This window comes from Gadus chalcogrammus, chromosome 6, assembly GCF_026213295.1.
Source record: "Gadus chalcogrammus isolate NIFS_2021 chromosome 6, NIFS_Gcha_1.0, whole genome shotgun sequence".
In the NCBI taxonomy this organism is placed as follows: domain Eukaryota; kingdom Metazoa; phylum Chordata; class Actinopteri; order Gadiformes; family Gadidae; genus Gadus; species Gadus chalcogrammus.
The window spans coordinates 14,954,629-14,973,702 of NC_079417.1; the positions used below are offsets into that span (position 1 = coordinate 14,954,629).

At 42.1% G+C, this 19,074-nt stretch overlaps 2 protein-coding genes across 2 annotated transcripts; both read left to right on the forward strand.

Annotated features, from left to right (window-relative positions):
• Window positions 1-5,380: 5,380 nt before the first annotated feature.
• Window positions 5,381-9,791, forward strand: prf1.5 (perforin 1.5). Its single transcript, XM_056593074.1, has 5 exons — window positions 5,381-5,542; window positions 6,474-6,736; window positions 6,988-7,259; window positions 7,580-7,721; window positions 7,848-9,791. Exons 2-5 carry the CDS (start codon window positions 6,479-6,481, stop codon window positions 8,733-8,735), a joined length of 1,560 nt encoding a protein of 519 aa, XP_056449049.1. The 5' UTR covers window positions 5,381-5,542; window positions 6,474-6,478; the 3' UTR covers window positions 8,736-9,791.
• A 2,300-nt stretch (window positions 9,792-12,091) lies between these two features.
• LOC130384751 (perforin-1-like) lies at window positions 12,092-18,280 on the forward strand. The gene is made up of 5 exons (XM_056593073.1): window positions 12,092-12,255; window positions 15,026-15,288; window positions 15,535-15,806; window positions 16,097-16,238; window positions 16,362-18,280. The coding sequence occupies exons 2-5, from the start codon at window positions 15,031-15,033 to the stop codon at window positions 17,259-17,261; spliced, it is 1,572 nt and encodes a 523-aa protein (XP_056449048.1). The 5' UTR covers window positions 12,092-12,255; window positions 15,026-15,030; the 3' UTR covers window positions 17,262-18,280.
• Window positions 18,281-19,074: the final 794 nt, after the last annotated feature.

The window sequence follows — 19,074 nt, forward strand, 5'->3', positions numbered from 1 at the left end:
TGTCATTATGTTGTCTGTATCTACCATGTTTGCCTGTATAATTCAATTAAATAAAAATGAGCTATAATTTAACCTTTTTAGGGGTCCCCTATTGTTTCTGTAATGTTGTTTTTTTTGTAAAAGTCATACTGCAGCCTATGCCGCTTTACATTTGTGGTACTGCACCCAAAGGTGGCTATTGTAAAAAAAATCATGAATTAGGTTTATTTCTCCTCACCAGATTGACCTTGAAACAAAATTCTTTCACCATATTAATCTCCCAAATCAGATGCATTTTTTTCACCCCGGTCTTCTGCTCTAAAAATGTTTACTTTCCCACCATTGAATGCTAAAAATTACTTCTCCAACTAAAAAAGTAATTTTTTAGTTGGAGAAGTAAAATGTTATCATCCAGTTTCATGGAAACTGGATGATAACCATATGTAGAATTTGCTTCTTGATTACAGGATTATAGGAAAGAGATTCCCTGATTAATCAGAAAAGCAGTTTAAATCTAAGTGCCCCATCGCCATATTGTTCTATCAGAAATCTTGATGTAGAGATGTCGAGGAATTAAAGATTTAAGACGATTTTAGTAAGATAACGCAGAACCAGAATCAGCATTTAATACAATTATTTATACACAGAGAATTAGTGTCTGTTAAGCCTTCTATGGTACTCTGAGGATATCGGAGAGGAGAAGACAAGTACATACGAAAAACCACTGAAAAGGGAAGTACTGTGTGACAAGAACGTTATTGTTTGTTATCTGTGTGGATGAACAGAGAGCGCTGGTGTGGACCTATGAAGGGAGTGTGGTTCATCTGCTAGCCAGAGGTCTTAGAGCCCATGTGTATGAAGGGGTGATTAGGATCAGACCTTAGGGGGGCTCTGCCCCCAATGACATTGTGACATGCAGACAGTACCTTGCGATAGCATTCAACCCCCCTGACAGAATATTTCCATCCAATACAATGGAAGAAAATGTATTGGCGCATGCCAAAATCATCTCCCAGTACCAACAAAATCTTGCACTCAGGTGTCGACACTGCAACCAGATTTACGAATAATCTTTGTCTAACAGTGGAGAATATGATCAAATAGTTGATCGATGTCGTGAATAATTTAAGGTAAAATATTTGCTTTAAAATGATCAGTGCAAGTAATAATGCATATACATAATTACAAGTATGCAAGTAATATTTTGCTATTTAACAGAGAGGACCAAAATAGGTTTTCAACAGGTTCTGCAGCAGTGGTTCCCCAACTCGTGTCTCCTTTTATGCATACGGGGTCGCAGGAGATTGCTGATAGAGATATATGATCCACAGTGGCGCTTCTACGTCCAGTTACGCTGCTGGCGAGACTCCCTGCAAGCTTTGTTAGAGGAACACAATCACACGGCTGTAGCTTCTTCTCCATTATCAACTTCATCTATGAAATTTGCATGCAAGGTTGTTGCCTAGACAGGCCACCATGTTGTATCGAAGTTTTACTGCGATTTGAATGGAATGTCGCCAACGTAGTTTAAGTTTGTTCCATAAAGCGCCATTGTATTTCAATGTTTACTCTTTGCTGAATTACAAGGTGAGCGGTGTTTCACTTTTCTTGCACAATCTTGTTGAAACGAAATTTAAAAGCACCCATCTGGTCGGTTTGTTTAGTCCATATGAATGAATGAATACTTCATTCCAGAATCAAAGTTCCATATAAAAGACAATACAAAAGACAATACAAGTACAAGGTCAACATTGATTAAAATACATACAAGTGTGGCGGGGTTCAGTGTAAAAGTTAATATGAACGGGGGGAGGGGGAAATAACTAAAGAGGGACCGACAACGCCACCTGGGGAATTACACCCCAGGAAATATAGAACAAAGAAAATTAAACTATGATATTACAGAAATAATAATAAGGACACAGGTTTGAGAACTAAAGAGGCAGAGAAAATAAATATACTAACTGTTTCTTTTATTCCAATAATAACTAAATAAAGAAAACTGGAACAAAACCAATCCAAACCAAACAGCAAAACAGGGGTTATCCAATGGTCAAACAATGAAACAGAAAAAGGGGAAATAACACAAAAGCAAACTGAACTAAAGCAAACAAAACAAAATAGCAAAACAGAACCAAGACAAAACAAAAAAAAAACAGCACAGCTAAAACAGAACAACTAAAACCGTACAAAACAGCAGCAGGGAATCCTAAAAGAAAACAAGGGACACTAATTAATAAAAGTTCAAATGGGAACTCAAAACTGTTAAAAGACGGGGACCCTACTCACCACCCTAGGAGGTAACCAACAGAGGCTGAGTTCAGCCATCTTGGCCCTTTTATCTTGCACCTCGGTGCAGGGGGAGGAGCTAAGACGGAGTTGCATTCGCATCCCCTACTGAGGTTCACTACAATCGACCCCCTGGGTTTTTAATCGTCGGCCCGACGATTTACATTTACTGTCATGGCCTAAACACCACACAGCCACTAAGCACAGGCATCAGAGAGTTAGCAGCCCCAATAGCACTACTCCCAGCAACCTGAGGAAGATGGTGGAGGTTTGGGTGTCTGCCTGCGTTTGGACGGATTGTTCTTCTCAGGGAGGCCTCACTGGTGCTTGGAATTTCAGTGCTAGTTGTTGAAAACGCTGGGCCGTCGCTTGGCTGAGATGTAGCAACAGCATCAGTTTGGTTTGGTGAGAAGGTGATGATGACAGGCCGCGCTGGTAGGTGGTTTCTTGGGACAGCCATGGGTTCAGAGGTCACTACAGCCCAGTCGCTATCAAACGATGACTCATCTGCTGAGATGGATCCCATCTGTTCAGGGGGTTCACTGGGGGGACAATTAGCAGCACAATCCACTTTGCCTTTGATGAGAGAACGATGAACATGCTTTACCTGCTGGGGGTTATGCACCGGAGCCACAGTATACACAGACCCTACCATGCCAGGGGCCTTCAGTACTTTATACACTGTTGAGCTGTTTTCAAGCCTTTCCCTGTTCTATATTTTTAATAAAACAATTTAAATTCCATATGGTTTGGTCTTTGTTTCTGAAAAGGTCCAATTGCAGGGTTTGAATATTATGACCATACATATTTTTGTTTTTGCTGTCTTCACCAATTATTTTTATATCTGATAGTGTTTCCATTACAGCTCAAACAGTGGGTTCAGTGGCTCAATAAAGGTTTTGAAATGGAGTCACGTGGCAAAAAAGGTTGGCACAACTGTTTTCAGAGAGGTAGGGAGGGGCCAGGTTGTTTTGTTGGCTTTGAAGGAGATGAGTAGTATTTTGATACCAATCCGGTATTTGATGGGAAGCCAGTGGAGGTCGTGCAGGACAGGAGTGATGTGGTCTGAGTGGCAGGTCGAAGACAGCAAACGGGCTGCAGAGTTTTGAAAATATTTTAGTCTAATAAGTATGTGTTTTGATGATCCGTATAGGATGGAGTTATCAATGGAGGATGGAGTAATCAAGGCGGGATGAAATGAATTTGTGGACCAGAGTTTCGGCGGTTGAGAGTGATAGGGAAGGACGGACAGGAGGGATGTTCCTGCGATGAAAGAAGGCTTTTTTTGTAATCTGGTTCATATTGGTGAGGAATGAGAGTGTGGGGTCAAGGATGATACCTAGGTTGCGGACGCAAGTGGAGGAGGGGACAATTGAACCATCAATATTAAGGAAGAAGTCCTGGGCGGGTGAGGGATTTTGGGCCAAATGAGTGAGACAGCGGTGCTGCTGCCAGAGGAAGAGGTACACGCATAGGGGCCTAGTATGATTCCAGCTGCCGGAAGGTTTTGGACTACATAGCAGTATAATCTATTGGGTGTAACACACAATAGATTAAAGATAGGGAAGATGGAAAATGAAGATTAAATGAACACTGACAATAATACTAAATACTAATAATAAATTATCTTTTCATAAGTATTTCTTGTTTTATAAATGTTCCATTGTCCATCAATATTAATCAATGAATGCTATTATGCTATCTGTATCTACTATGTTTGCCTGTATCTTCAAATAGACTCTGTATACTCTTTAGCAATTAAAAATGAGCTATAATTGACCATTATTCTTCGATTGCTTTTACAGATGTAAAGATAAAATTGCAATTTCATACTTGAGCTAATTATATCAGGCTGGAGACTACATAATGCAAACAATTACTTCTCCATTTAATAAAACTTAAATTTGTGGAAACTGGATGATAATCATGCATAGAATTTGCTTCTACATTGCAGAATTATAGGAAAGAGATTCCCGGATTAATCTGAAATGAGTTATTAGCCGTTTAAAATCTAAATTCTCCATCACCATATTGTTCTATTAGAAATCTTGGGGTCGAGATGTCGAGGCATTAACAATTTAAGATTTGAATAAGAAAAAACAGACCCAGAATCAGCACTTAATACGTTTATTTATACACAGAGAGTTGTCTGTTAAGCCCTCTATGGTTCTCTGAGGATATCAGAGTACATACGACAAACCACTGAGAAGGTATGTACTGTGTGACAACAATGTTAGAGTTTGTTATGTGTGGATGAACGGAGAGCGCTGGTGTAGACCTCTGAAGGGAGTGTGGTTCATCTGCTAGCCAGAGGCCTTGGAGCCATTTTGTAAGAAGGGGCGATCATAGCATCAGACCTCAAGGGGGCTCTGCCGCTAATGACAATGTGACAGTACCTTGCAATAGCATTCAACCTCCCTGCCAAAATGTTTTTATGACCAAATAGCAAAAAAACATTTCTTTATAAACATATCCAGAGTAACCTTAATGAGCTACAAAAGGAACGACAATACTGGTATAAACTACAGCCTGAAATGGAGAAAAATACAAAAATGATTCAAAAAAATTAAAGCTGAAGAGAAGGATCTCAAAATAAATGTTGAACTGCCATCCTCACCATGCTCAAACCACCAACATGTCAACCCTTTCAGTACATAAACAATGGGGAGGCTGAAAGCATGGGTTGGTTCCGTTATCAGAACACAGACAGGCTGGCTCAGACATTACCCAAACAGTCACACACATGAAAGCACTAACATGCAAAGCACACACACCCAGCGCCTAAAGACTGTCCATCCCACGTCTTCTCTCGTGACCATGAAAACACATCGGAATCCCCCTGTACACACACACACACACACACAGTGTTGGATTTGTACGGTGTGGTTTTGGAACCACACCGTTCATGCTGGGGTAGTGCAAGACAGGAACGTGCGAGAGAGACAGAAAGAAAGAGCGGCTGAGAGAGAAGAAAGGGAAGAAAGGAGAGGCAGAGCCCTGGAGCAGGGTAGCTGGTCCCTTTCACCAGCAGGGTACACGCACACACACACACACACACACACACACGAGAGTGCACTCTGCAGGCTTTCAGCATAGCCAGCCAGCACTGGATCGTAGCTCACTCTTGTACAGAGCAAAAACTAAAACACAAAAATCAAGAGGCGTGCCCAACGACGAAAACCATCCAGTCCTATTTTCTCGGAGAAGGAAGTTATACTGTCCGAATGGAAAGAACAGACCATTAAAAGGATATTAAGAAAAAACACCATTCAAGGTAAAACCTCTTTCTTTTTTTGATTTAATAAGTCATTCCATGCACGCTTTCTCAAGATCATCCATTGTGGACATGCCAGCTGTGGTGAGAGATTGCATCACTAGTGAGAGTGAGAAAGAAAGGATTAGAAATAGTACCGGGCAAAATCTAACATCTTGATTTTATATCACGATATAGCATGTTTTCTGGTACTTCAATAAATTAGTCTAAATATCCAAATGGTAAAGAACTTTAGTGCAAAATGGACATAAGTTTCACTTGAATCTATAGAGAAAAAATATGGGCCTAGCCTCCAATATGCAAATTGTTCAAAATCAAAGTAAATATTAAACGGTTACAAGTTTAGCAGCATCTAGGGCTGGATACGTACAAAAAACAATTCATATTTTTAATCAAATACCTCGATGTTGACATACCGACAATATTGTAGGGATGACTATTAGTGCTTTCAGGTAATCATCAGCAATGTGGATCTAATGAACAAGTGGGTAAAGGCAAAATCATAGGACAGCTAGAACGTGAGGGTACATTTAGAAAAATCCCATCACTTTACTGTGATGCAGCCTTTAAACTCAGAGTAAAATAGAACATTTATGCCCTATTGCGATACCCAAAATCGAAGACCAAATCTAGTCTCAAATCACGGTATCAATATATTTTCCTTCCCTCTGTATTAGGTTTAAAATATCTATTGTAAAACAGACACATAAGGATGCAACAACAAGCAGGCTAGAATAAACACATCCCACAGTCATGTTGTGCACACCACCCACTGAACAACCATTCAAACAAACCTATAGATTGATTTATGAATCAAATCTTACTGGAATCATCAGCGTTATGCCATTGACCCCTATCACACTATACTCTACTCACTCTTTCGTACACTTCGAATCGTACATCAATCAGTTTAAGTAATTTTATATTTCAGTAACCATGGCCACACTACCAAGCAGGCGTTTCTGTCTGTTGGCTTCGGCGATTGTGCTGTTCATCCTGGAGGCTGAGGGCTGTCGTGTTGGCAACTGGTCCGAGTGTGAAAAGGTTCCCTTCGTCCCGGGTCACAACCTGGCCGGTGAAGGTTTTGACGTTGTGCGGATGCGTCGAACCGGGGCGTACGTCATCAACGTCAAAGCTTACCTGAGCGCCAATCGCACCTGCACGCTCTGTCCCAATCGATTCCACGCCGGACAGGTGAGAGGAAAAAAACTGCCAAAAACTGCAACTACCCCGGGAAAACTGCAGTCCTCTCCGGCTGCCATTATTATTGTTTGTATTGCGTTTTCTATAAATCTCCATAACTTAGCCTTTAATTCTTTCATTTCCTCCCTGTTCCTCTGGAACATCCTAAACCTTCTCCTAACATTCCTTACACTTCCACTACTTCATTTCCCCTTTCCCATCCACCCTCTCCCCTGATACGCACGCCCTCCTCCCACCTCCAGGTGGAGAAGCTCCCGGCGGCAGTGTTGGACTGGCGCCCTTTCAGTCGCTGCAGCAAGCAGCTCTCCGGCGCCCTGCATCACTCAGTGGACTCCCTGATTAAGAGCTCCAGCTCCATGGTTAAAAATAACTGGGGCGTAGGTCTGAGCCTGGAGGATGTGGGCAAGGCCGTGCTTGGCGGTAGCCGCTCAGAAATGGCCAAGTTCGCCCATTCGCAGCACAGTGTGGACAAGGCCACGTTCGCTATCCACGAGATCAGCTGCACCTACTACAGGTACTAAAGGTGCTGCACGGGATGCTTTTAGGTTATTATAATTTGGGGTTGGTCAACGGATTTTCTTCTCGGATGCATTTAATTGATATGGGAAAACAATTATATCAGTCTACATAGAACAATAAAAACATAAAGTTTGCATTTCTCTTTAATTATAATAGTAATTTATATATTCATTAATTTGAATGGTTGCGTATTAAAGTGGTAATTATATAAATCATTGTCGTTGGTCTGATGTTATGAAGGGGACCAACCGCTCAAGATTACCTTTGAACTTAACTTCAAACGGTTTTATGAACTGTTTTTGTTTGTCTTTTTAGCTACAGACTTGCTGACCACCCTCAGCTCAGCACCGAGTTCTCCAAACATCTGAGACGCCTCCCGCAGAGCTCTGGTTCCCCAAAGAACAGAGCACTGTACAGACGACTTATAGACACCTACGGAACACACTATATACACCAGGTCAGAAATGCTGCAATTTAGTATTTTATACACCTTAAAAGCTTATTCTCTCATCTTCATTATGTTAATATTTGTCACAAAGGCAGATAGCATGTCTAAAATCTAGGGTTGTGTTCCCTTGAAAAGGTGCAACTCGGTGGTACAGTAAGGAGAGTCACAGCCTTCAGGACCTGCCTGGCAACATTGAAGGGTTTCTCAGAGTCTGAGATCAAGAACTGCCTGAATATTGAACTGAAGATGTCCCTGGGTTTCCTGCCCGCCAACACCTCCTTCTCCAACAAATGTGATGCCCTCATCAAGGGCAATGTGAGCATGGGCTTCTACCAAGGATTCATGACCCACAAGATCGAAGTCATTGGTGGAGAGAGGTATTTCCCAGACATCCTCTATGACCAAGATCCATCAGAGTCCTACCATAGCTGGATGAACAGCCTTCATGACAATCCTGATGTGGTTTCCTATGCCATCTTCCCTCTGCACCATCTGGTGGAAGACCCAGAGGTCAAGGAGAACCTCAAGAGTATGGTCACGGAATACATCAAGGAGAACCGGCTTAAGGAAGAACACCTGGGTTCTAAGAACTGTTCCCCGAACCCCAACCTGGACCACAACTGCTGCCCGCTTCGTGCAGGAAGGGGGACGCTGAAGTTGGAGATTCACCGAGCTGCAGGTCTAAGGGCGGACACATTCACAAAGACCGACGCCTACGTGAAGATCTTCTACAATGACATGTATGAGGAGACGGCGACGGTGATGGACGACAATGACCCCGTGTGGAACGCCACATACAACTTTGGCTCTGTCGAGATGGGCAATCAGCTGCGGTTCGAGGTGTGGGACAGGGATGTGCTCTATAATGACCTTGCAGGGAGATGCGTGGTCTTCCCAGAGCGAGGGACTCACTCTCTGAGCTGCCAACTAAACAAAGGAGTTCTGTATTTCACCTACAGTTCAACGTGTGATCCCCACCTTATCGGCTACAGGTGTGGACGGTACTCGCCGAATGCAGAGTAGATTAATGTACTCGTACTTCTATAAATCAATGCGATTATTTGTATATTATATATATATATATGAATAACATTTCCAGTGGACCATTTGACCTGGCAGATTTTAGCAGATGTTTTTTAGCAGTTAACTGACGTCAGGATGTTACTAGCTACCTCAGATCATTTCTCAGAATAGGATTTTCCGTGGAATCCAACCCGATTTTAACTAAATCCAAATATTTTAGAAAAATAATGAGTGATGACTAACTAAACTATTACTTTTTTAACTTAATATAACCAGCAGTCGATATGCATAAAAGAACAGACATGAAAAATAGTGGGGAAAATCCTAAATACACCAAGTTAAATATGTGTAAGAGGATAAGAGGGTTAAACAAGAGATTGAAAAGAGGTTATTCATGCTCTACGTCAAAAAAGAAACGGCTACCAAAGACAAATCATTCTGATATTCCATGTGTTTTTCATTATTAAATATGAACAAGAACATACAAAAAGATACAAATGACGTGATAAAAGTCTTAACAACACAGTTGAACAGATACAGCACAGTAGCTAATCCTACAGTACATGAAACACCACAGCCTCCCCCTCTCCTCAGACAGCTGCTGCCCCGGGTACCCGGGGGAGAGACAGCAGAACCCAAGTCAGGTGACAGCAGAACTTAAGTCAGTTACCTCCAAACACTCCATTGCCCAAATGGTTAACAAAGCTTACGATCATTTGAATTCTTTATTGGCCCTTAGTCTACATTTTCATTCTTTCAGTTGCGTCATTGTTGAAACAGCGAGACCCTATTGGTGGATTTGACACACCTTTAGCTTCCTGATACCGCAGGTACGATAAACTATCCCCATCATAACAATCGTTTTGATTTGGAGTTTGACATTTATATTGAGCCGCTTGTTATACTTTAGAATGAGATAAGAAGTTTATATCAAAACCATAAAATATGTTCAATATAGTCCAATATATGCTAACAGTGTGTTGGCCATCTGGCCAGATCTCAAATGGCACAAATGTAAAAAGCCTTACAGTTTGCAGATAAATTGGCCATCTTCATCTCGACCCTGAGAATCTAAGCGGGGGAGGGGGGGGGGGGGGGTCATGGGAATAGTATGGGTTATTTTAAAGAGCCCCGGGTATGGAAACGTAGCTACTGTGCAGGAGCATTATGGCAGCTTTATGGCGTCATGTTCATAGTTGTATCACAAGATCTAAAAGCTTTGTATTTAAGGAAGAGCGTTCAAGTTTCTCATACGAGTCCAGTAGAAAAGCCACAGCCTGACAACTCCCAACTATGTACTGGTTGCAAGTATTTGTAAAAAGATCAATAAAAATAACAAAATATTTGTTCAGTATGACTGTCTGGATCAAGTATGGAGCAGGGGTCCAAACCCTGTCCCAGGATGACGATTCTGTGAGAATACTGTTCGAACAATAAGAGTTGGGCCCGTTTTGGAGTGTCCTTACCAGACAGGGTGGAGTTTAGTGCACACCGTGTTAAGTGTGTCAGTATGCAAATAGGTTTCACAGTCCCAGCGAGGCCATCAATAAAGAGGCCATGTCTTCAGGAATGGTCCCCTCACCACCTGAGAGGATTATCAATTAATATCTCCTTTACCCTTCTTAATACAGCAGGGCTTTGGGTCAGAGATCTTGCATTTGATTGTTGTCCTAATCCAGCATGCAGCCAGTAAATCATTTAATTTGACCAGCTTGGTGATCAATTTCACAGAGGGTTTCACGGCACGCATGCCATGGGTATCAAACCATGGATCATATATTGGTAAACATGATCCATGGGTATCAAACCATGGATGATATATTGGTATACATGATCCATGGGTATCAAACCATGGATCATATGTTGGTATACATGATCCATGGGTATCAAACCATGGATCATATGTTGGTATACATGATCCATGGGTATCAAACCATGGATCATATATTGGTATATATATGATCATATATACTGTGTATATCATCGAAAACTCATGCGGCTAATGACTTTTTGTGCATTCTCCAAACCACACTAAGTCCAGGCTCAATGTAAACAGGACACCCCATTTTTCTTGCAAATATTATTATTAATATAAATGCATGTCTAAAGTCAGATTTACCACAGCATTTATTGCATAAAGTAAGGGTCAAGAGTGAACAGTTAAAAAAAAGTAATACATTTATTCTTTGAACATATGACCATACAAATAACGTTCTCATTTTGAAATTGTAACGGATAGAGCCAAGGGCCAGTGAACCCACTGCGGTTTTAAACGTGGTAATTTGTCTTACATGATCGTCAACGTTGTAATCTATGCTATTTATCACCATTACTGATATAAGACCCCCATTTAGAGAAAAAGGGGGTAAAATGCTATGTTTTTGCCATTCCCCCAAAGACACTGAGAACGTTCCACCCTGTAGCGAACGCAGGTAGTGTTCTTTCGGGACGTCCGCGTACCTTTTCTGAGGTACCAAGGGGCACCGGTGGTATGGTTTGTGTGGACGTGTGGAACTCTTTCTGAGCAGCGATGTATTTAAGGTCCGCGTCTGAGTGAGGGTTAGGCTTCCCAGACACCCATAGTATAATGCTATGCTCATAACACTTACACAAAGGCGGTTCTATAAAAGTATTATAAAGTTGGAGTTGGTTGTAACCATGGGGATAACAGCCCCTCCTCTTTCCTAAAACTCTCAGCCCAAAACCCATAGTTTTAAATCACATAGTGTTTGAATCCGGTCTGAAACAATTGGTTCACTGGCTCTGTAAACGATAGGTATTGTGTAATAGACCCATCATGTAGATGTCACCGCTATCTTTTCTTTGCTTAATTGCGTCAGTTGCCGTCATGTCCTGTTCCAGATTCAGTTTTTTCTGACCAAGTAGCAGCAGGTTATCTTCAATACTGTCCTTACTGATCAGCTTCATGACCTTTACCGTCCTGTATCACACACACACAACACACACACCAGTCCATATAGAATATTGCATAAATTATAGCCTCGTCTGCATGTTTTACGTGTTACTCTTTCATTTTCAATCATTACAAAACTGCTCCATGTGTGTTTTGTAAAACGTTTGAATCTGCAACGAGTTTAATAAATAATCCTCAAACATCTGTCAAATAAATCTAAAATGAATCTTCTCTTGTGACTATGAAAACACATCAGAATCCACACACACACACACACACACGTTGGATTTGTACCGTGTGGTTTCAAAATTAAACAATAAATCTGTTCATGCTAGGGTAGTGCAAGACGGAAAACGAGCCAGAGCGAGAGACGGAAAGAAAGAGAGGATGAGATATAAGAAAAGGAAGAAAGGATAGGCAGAGCCCTGGAGCAGGGTGTGCCCAACGACGAAAAACAAACAAGGGCAAAGACAAAAACAAAAAAATCCAGAGGCGTGCCCAGCGATGAAAAAACCTCCAGTCCTATTTTCTCGGCGAAGGATGTCATACTGTCCGAAAGGAAAGAACAGACCATTAAAAGGGCATTAAGAAAAAACACCATTCAAGGTAAAACCTCTTTTGATTTTAGGTCATTCCATGTACGTTTGCCAAGATCATCCACTGTGGCAAGCCATCTATGGCGAGAGGTTGCACTCACCAGTGTGAGTGAGAAATAAAAGATAAGGAATAGTGCCGGGCAAAATCAAATATCTTGATTTTATATCAGGATATACCATGTTTTCTGGTATTTCAATAAATGAAGTAAAAGTAAAATATCCCCATGGTAAAGCCTATTTTTGATTACTCCTGTGTGACTAGGCCCAATAGTTTTTTTCTCATGTTACGAAGACCGTTACTGTAAAATGGACATAGGTTTCATGGGAATCTATCGAGAAAAGATATGGGCCTAGCCTCCAATATACAAATTGTTCGAAATCAAAGTAAACATTAAACCGTTTCAAGTATAGCTGAATCTTTGAACGCACAAACATCTGCATACAACAATGGCATCTGCATACAACTTTGTAGGACATGACATCCTACAAAGTGGCCTCCTACAAAATGCGTAAAGCAGTGAAAGCGGCAAAGAAGCGGTACAGAGAAAAGGTGGAGACGCACTTAGGCAATCGCAACAGCAGGAGTGTTTGGCAGGGACTGAAGATGATGACTGACTACAAGGGACGATCGGCCAACTCAACAGATGTGGTCCCTCACTGGTAATTGACTTAAAAACAACGCTGTTAGCCCTGCAGCCATTTTTAACAACGGTGCTACGTGCAATCTGCCCAAAGACCAGTTGATCTCAGTCTCTGAGCATTACGTGAGAAGAGCACTTGGAGGATTGAACAGCAGAAATCCCGCTGGCCCAGACGGCATTCCTGGGCGGTTGTTAAAATCATGTGCTGACAAGCTTGCACCAGTGTTAACAACAATCTTCAATCTGTCTTTAGCTCACACTGTAGTTCCTAGGTGCCTAAACACATCCACCAGTATTCCTGTGCCCAAGAAAGCCAACTCAGCAAGCTTATATGATTACCGCCCCATAGCCTTGAGATCAGTGGTGATGAAATGTTTTGAGAGACTGGTAAAAGATTTGAGATGTTCGTCAACACCTGGCTCATTAGACCCCCCTTCAGTTTGCCTAACGATCCAATATAAGTAATGATGATACCATATCCCATGTCCTCCAAACCACTCTCTCCCACCTGGAAAAAGGGAAGGGGAATTACGCACACCTGTTGTTCATTAAATAAAGCTCAACCTTTAACACCATTGTGCCAAATCTTTTCGTCACCAAGCTCAATCTTTCAAGATTTAATACATCTCTCCGCTCCTGGGTTCTCAGCTTTTTGATGGACAGGCCACAGGCGGTGAGGATTGGGAGCTGTATGTTAAATACAGTCACCCTCAACATGTGTTTTAAGTCCCATGCTTTATTCCCTATACACCCCGCCTACCTAAAGGAAATTAAGATGCTGACATCATGGTGCAATGACAACAGCCTTGAACTAAACATTGCCAAAACCAAGGAATTGGTGGTTGACTTCAGAAGGGACGAGCAGAGGCTACATCACAAACCACTGAACATTCATGGTGTCCTGGTGGAGACAGTCAGCTACTTTAAATATCTTGGAGTAGTCATCTCTAAGGACCTTCCATGGACATCACACATCTCCAACCAACTGAAAAAAGCAAGACAGCGTCTGTACCATCTTAGAAAGCTGAACAAATTCAGAATATCCCAAGAGCTGCAGAAAACATACTCAGCAACAATAGAGTCGGTTATTTCTGGAAATACCAAAACCTGGTATGGAAATAGCAACTCTCAGGATAAGGCATTGCATAGTTAACAGGTGTGCAGAGAAAATCACAGACACTGCACTCCCTGGACTTCAGGACATCTACACTAGGCGCTGCCCGTCAAGGGCCAAAATAATTTTAAAGGACTGTCATTACCCTGGCCATAACATTTTTCAATGGTTGCCCCCTGGAAAGTGGCTTCGATGTCAAAAGGCCAGAACAGAAAGACTAAGACGTTTTTTCCCCCCCCCCCCAAGCCATACGGACAATGAATGCCTGATTCCCCTCTCTTCATAAACTTTATTTTATTTTATTTAATCCCCAACCCCGTTCTTTTTTTTTCTCAGTATTTTTCTATCATTAAACTTGCCACATCTGGGAGTTGCAGTCGCAATCCCCTTTCACTGCTTTTTGTTCCAGAAATTACGCATGTGACAAATAAATTCTTGAATCTTTAATCTAGCGCTGGATATGTACAAAAACCAATGTTCTTACCATATACTGTACCTCGATGTTGACATACCGACAATATTGTAGGGATGACCATTAGTGCTTTCAAGTAATCATCATAATGTTGATATAATGACTATGTGGGTAAAGGCAAATCATAGGACAGCTAGAAAATGAGGGTAAGTTTAGAAAATCAGATCACTTTACTGTAATGCAGCCTTTAAACCCAGAGTAAAATAGAACATTCATGCCATATCTCTATACCCAAAATCTAAGACCATATCTAGTCTCATATCACAGCATTGATGTATTTTCCAGCTCTATCTAGTAAGTCTAAAAAATATACTGTAAAACAGACACATAAGGATGCAACAGGCAGGCTAAAATAGACACATCCTACAATCATGTTGTGCACACCAACCACTGAACAAACATTCAAACAAACCTCCCATATAGATTGATTTATGATCAAATCTTACTGGGATCATCATAGTTAAGACATTAACCACATCACACTATACTCTATCTCACTCATTCGTACACTTCGAATTGTACATCAATCAGTTTGAATAATTTTACATTTCAGTTACCATGGCCACACTACCAAGCAGGGGATTCTGTCTGTTGGCTTCAGCGATGGCGCTGTTCATCCTGGAGGCTGAGGGCTGTCGTGTTGGCAACTGGTCCGAGTGTGAAAAGGTTCCCTTCGTCCCGGGCCACAACCTGGCCGGTGAAGGTTTTGACGTTGTGCGGATGCGTCGAACCGGGGCGTACGTCATCAATGTCAAAGATCACCTGAGCGACAATCGCACCTGCACGCTCTGTACCAATCGATTCCACGCCGGACAGGTGAGAGGAAAAAAACGGCCAAAAACTGCAACTACCCCGGGAAAACGGCAGTCCTCTCCGGCTGCTATTATTATTGTTTGCATTGCGTTTTCTATTAATCTCCAAACCTTTAATTCTTTCATTTCCTGCCCGTTCCTCTGGAATGTCCTTGAACCTCCTCCTAACATTCCTTCCACTTCCACTACTTCATTTCCCCAACCCTATCCACCCTCTCCCCTGATACGCGCACCCTCCGCCCACCTCCAGGTGGAGAAGCTCCCAGCGGTGGTGTTGGACTGGCGGCATTTCAGACACTGCAGGAAGCAGCTCTTTGGCGCCCTGCACCACTCAGTGGACTCCCTGATAAAGAGCTCCAGCTCCATGGTTAAAAATAACTGGGGCTTAGGTCTGAGCCTGAAGGATGTGGGCAAGGCCGTGCTTGGCGGTAGCCGCTCAGAAATGGCCAAGTTCGCCCATTCGCAGAACAGCGTGGACAAGGCCACGTTCGCTGTCCACGAGATCAGCTGCACCTACTACAGGTGCTGCAGGGGATGTTGCTAGGTTATTATAATTTGGGGTTGGTCAATGGATGTTCTTCCCGGGGATGCATTTAATTGATGTGGGAAAACAAATATTATTTTAATCTACATAGACTAATAAAAATGTAGAGATTGTATTTCTCTATAATTATAATAGTCACTTAAATATTCAATCATTTGAATGGTTGCACATGAACGAAATCATTGGCGTAAGTCATGTTATTAAGGGGACCAGCCACGCAACATTACCTTTGAACTTAACTTGGAACTGTTTTTGTTTGTCATTTTAGCTACAGACTTGCTGACCACCCTCAGCACAGCAAAGAGTTCTCCAATCATCTGAGACGCCTCCCACAGAGCTCTGGTTCTCCCAAGAACAGAGCACTATACAGACGACTTATAGAAACCTACGGAACACACTACATACACCAGGTCAGAAATGCTTCAAATTTTTTGCTAAACACCTTAAGAGGTTATTCTCTCATCTTAATGTTTATATTAGTCAAAAAAGCAAATAGCATGGTTAAAATCGAGTGTTGTGTTCCCCTTGAAAAGGTGAAACTCGGTGGTACAGTAAGGAGAGTCACGGCCTTCAGGACCTGCCTGGCCACATTGAAGGGTTTCTCAGAGTTTGAGATCAAGAACTGCCTGAATATTGAACTGAAGATGTCCCTGGGTTTCCTACCCCCCAACACCTCCTTCTCCAACACCTTCTCCAACAAATGTGATACCCTCATCAAGGGCAACGTGAACATGGGCTTCTACCAAGGATTCATGACCCACAAGATCGAAGTCATTGGTGGAGAGAGGTATTTCCCAGGCATCCCCTATGACCAAGATCCATCAGAGTCCTACCACAGCTGGATCAACAGCCTCCATGACAATCCTGATGTGGTTTCCTATGCCATATTCCCTCTGCACCATCTGGTGGAGGACCCAGAAGTCAAGGAGAACCTCAAGAGTTTTGTCACGGAATACATCAAGGAAAACCGGCTTAAGGAAGAACACCTGGGTCCTAAGAACTGTTCCCCGAGCCCAAACCTGGACCACAACTGCTGCCCGCTCCGGGCAGGAAGGGGGACGCTGAAGTTGGAGATTCACCGAGCAGCAGGTCTAATTGGGGACCGATTCACACAGGCCGACGCCTATGTGAAGATCTTCTACAACAACATTTATGAGGAGACAGCGACGGTGATGGACGACGATGACCCCGTGTGGAACGCCAAGTACGACTTTGGCTCTGTGGAGATGGGCTATCAGCTGCGGTTCGAGGTGTGGGAGAGGGATGTGTTCTTTGATGACGAGGCAGGGAGATGCGTGGTCTTCCCAGAGCGAGGCACTCACTCTCTGAGCTGTCAACTAAACAATGGAGTTCTGTACTTCACCTACACTTCAACTTGTGATCCCCACCTTATCGGCGACAGGTGCGGACGTTACTCGCCCAATGCAGAGTAGATGAATGTACTCGTACTTTTTTTTAAATCTATGGGATTATTGGTATACAAAACGCAGTGTTTCCCCTACCATTGTTCAGGCCTGGCGGCCCGCCAGGCCAACGAGCGCCCCCGCCAGGCCAATTTTTTTTTTTTTTTAATTTTTTTTTTTTTATTATTATTATTAGCCATAATATCATAACCATCCAAGCTCACCACCAGCTATCTCAATATGTATTGGTGCTTTATGCTCCTGTATAATTTTTTTTTTTTATCATCGATTTTTTCCTATTGCCCAGACGAAGTTTGAAGACATACAACCCCCCCCCCCCCCCCCCCCATTCTAGGGGAAACACTGAAAACGTATAATATTTTGATTCACCTTTTAAGTAAGAAGCAAGCATAATAATTGTCTCCTCACGTTATTAAGCATGCATAATCATTTTCTACCTATAAGACGTTTTCACACATTTTTGCCGCATTAGTATATCAGGAGATTCTACCCTGAGGGTGATTGACACTGATTGCTTTATATGTGGACATCGATGTCGTTAGACATCAGTAGAATCCACGGGGGGTTTAGGGGGGTGGGCTTGCAATGAGAGGAATATGACGTACGGTCTAAGTTCGCAAGAGGCGGGATAAGTGTGGCCGCTGTCACTGTAGTTTGTTTGACCGCAGACAAAATAGAGGCAGAACGGGCAGAACTCATCGCCATCATTTTAAATGTTGCTAAAATGATGCATCATATAGTCCGTCGACTATATGATCCGAAGCATCGATCGATGAAAGATTGGAGCATGAGTTGGAGACAAATAGAAGTAACGACAAAGAAGAAAGGTGTCGCGAACGACACCTTGCGTTACCGGAGAAAGTGAGCGTATATTTTTGCTTCATTTCACATATAACACTTAGACAAATGTAGTTGATTTCTGTGTTTATCTGGGAAAACAGGGAGTGCAAGGACGGGACCTTATAATGTTCAGTTATTACTGACTTGTCAGTAATAATAATAAAAAAAACATGTTCTAAACACTTGCAGCTGTGAACTTATTTGTTGTAATTTATTGTATGATGTGTACTTTTAAGGTTATGATAAGACATATCTTTTAGCGTTCACCACAAATGACTCTTAAAAGCAGTACCAACATTAAAACATTTTTTAACCATTCAACAATCAAAAGGCATCAGGCTGATTATCATTCAGGGGGCCATTCAATGACATGTAGAAGCATCATCAACACGCCCACTGAAGTGGTGTGAGAAATACCGACTTTCAACTTCTCATTCACATATAAGGTCATTTACATTTCCTACAGAGAAAATACTACCTCAGGGGTAGTATGAAAGGAGACTTTCATGGTACAAATGTCAGGATATGTTCTTCACACATACGGCCCATCAGGAGAATATCAGGCCTTTCAGGTGTGTTTGAAAGCAGCTAGTGTGTGAGCATTTGATTACATGATAAAATTAGTCAAGTTATGGATAACAGGGGTAATTTTTCAATGGAAAGTCGTATACTATGCATGCAAATCCATTATTAAATAGCTTTTACTGTTATTCAGGGCTGAAAAGTGCATTGATATTTTAAAATGCATGGCAACTACCATTGGTTAGTTAAAAATAATAATCATCATTTCGATTAAACATCTCTTCAAGTGTCCTGATCAAAACAGGCAGCAGTAGCCTACAGTCACACATAGCATACGCACAAAACATGAGAAAAATGAAACGGCTAAAACAGTCCGTAGGGGGGAGGGTGGATATCAATATCGCAAGACATCTCGGGAGGCTCAAGGAGGGGAGTAATATTAACTTTGAGCAACAAAGTG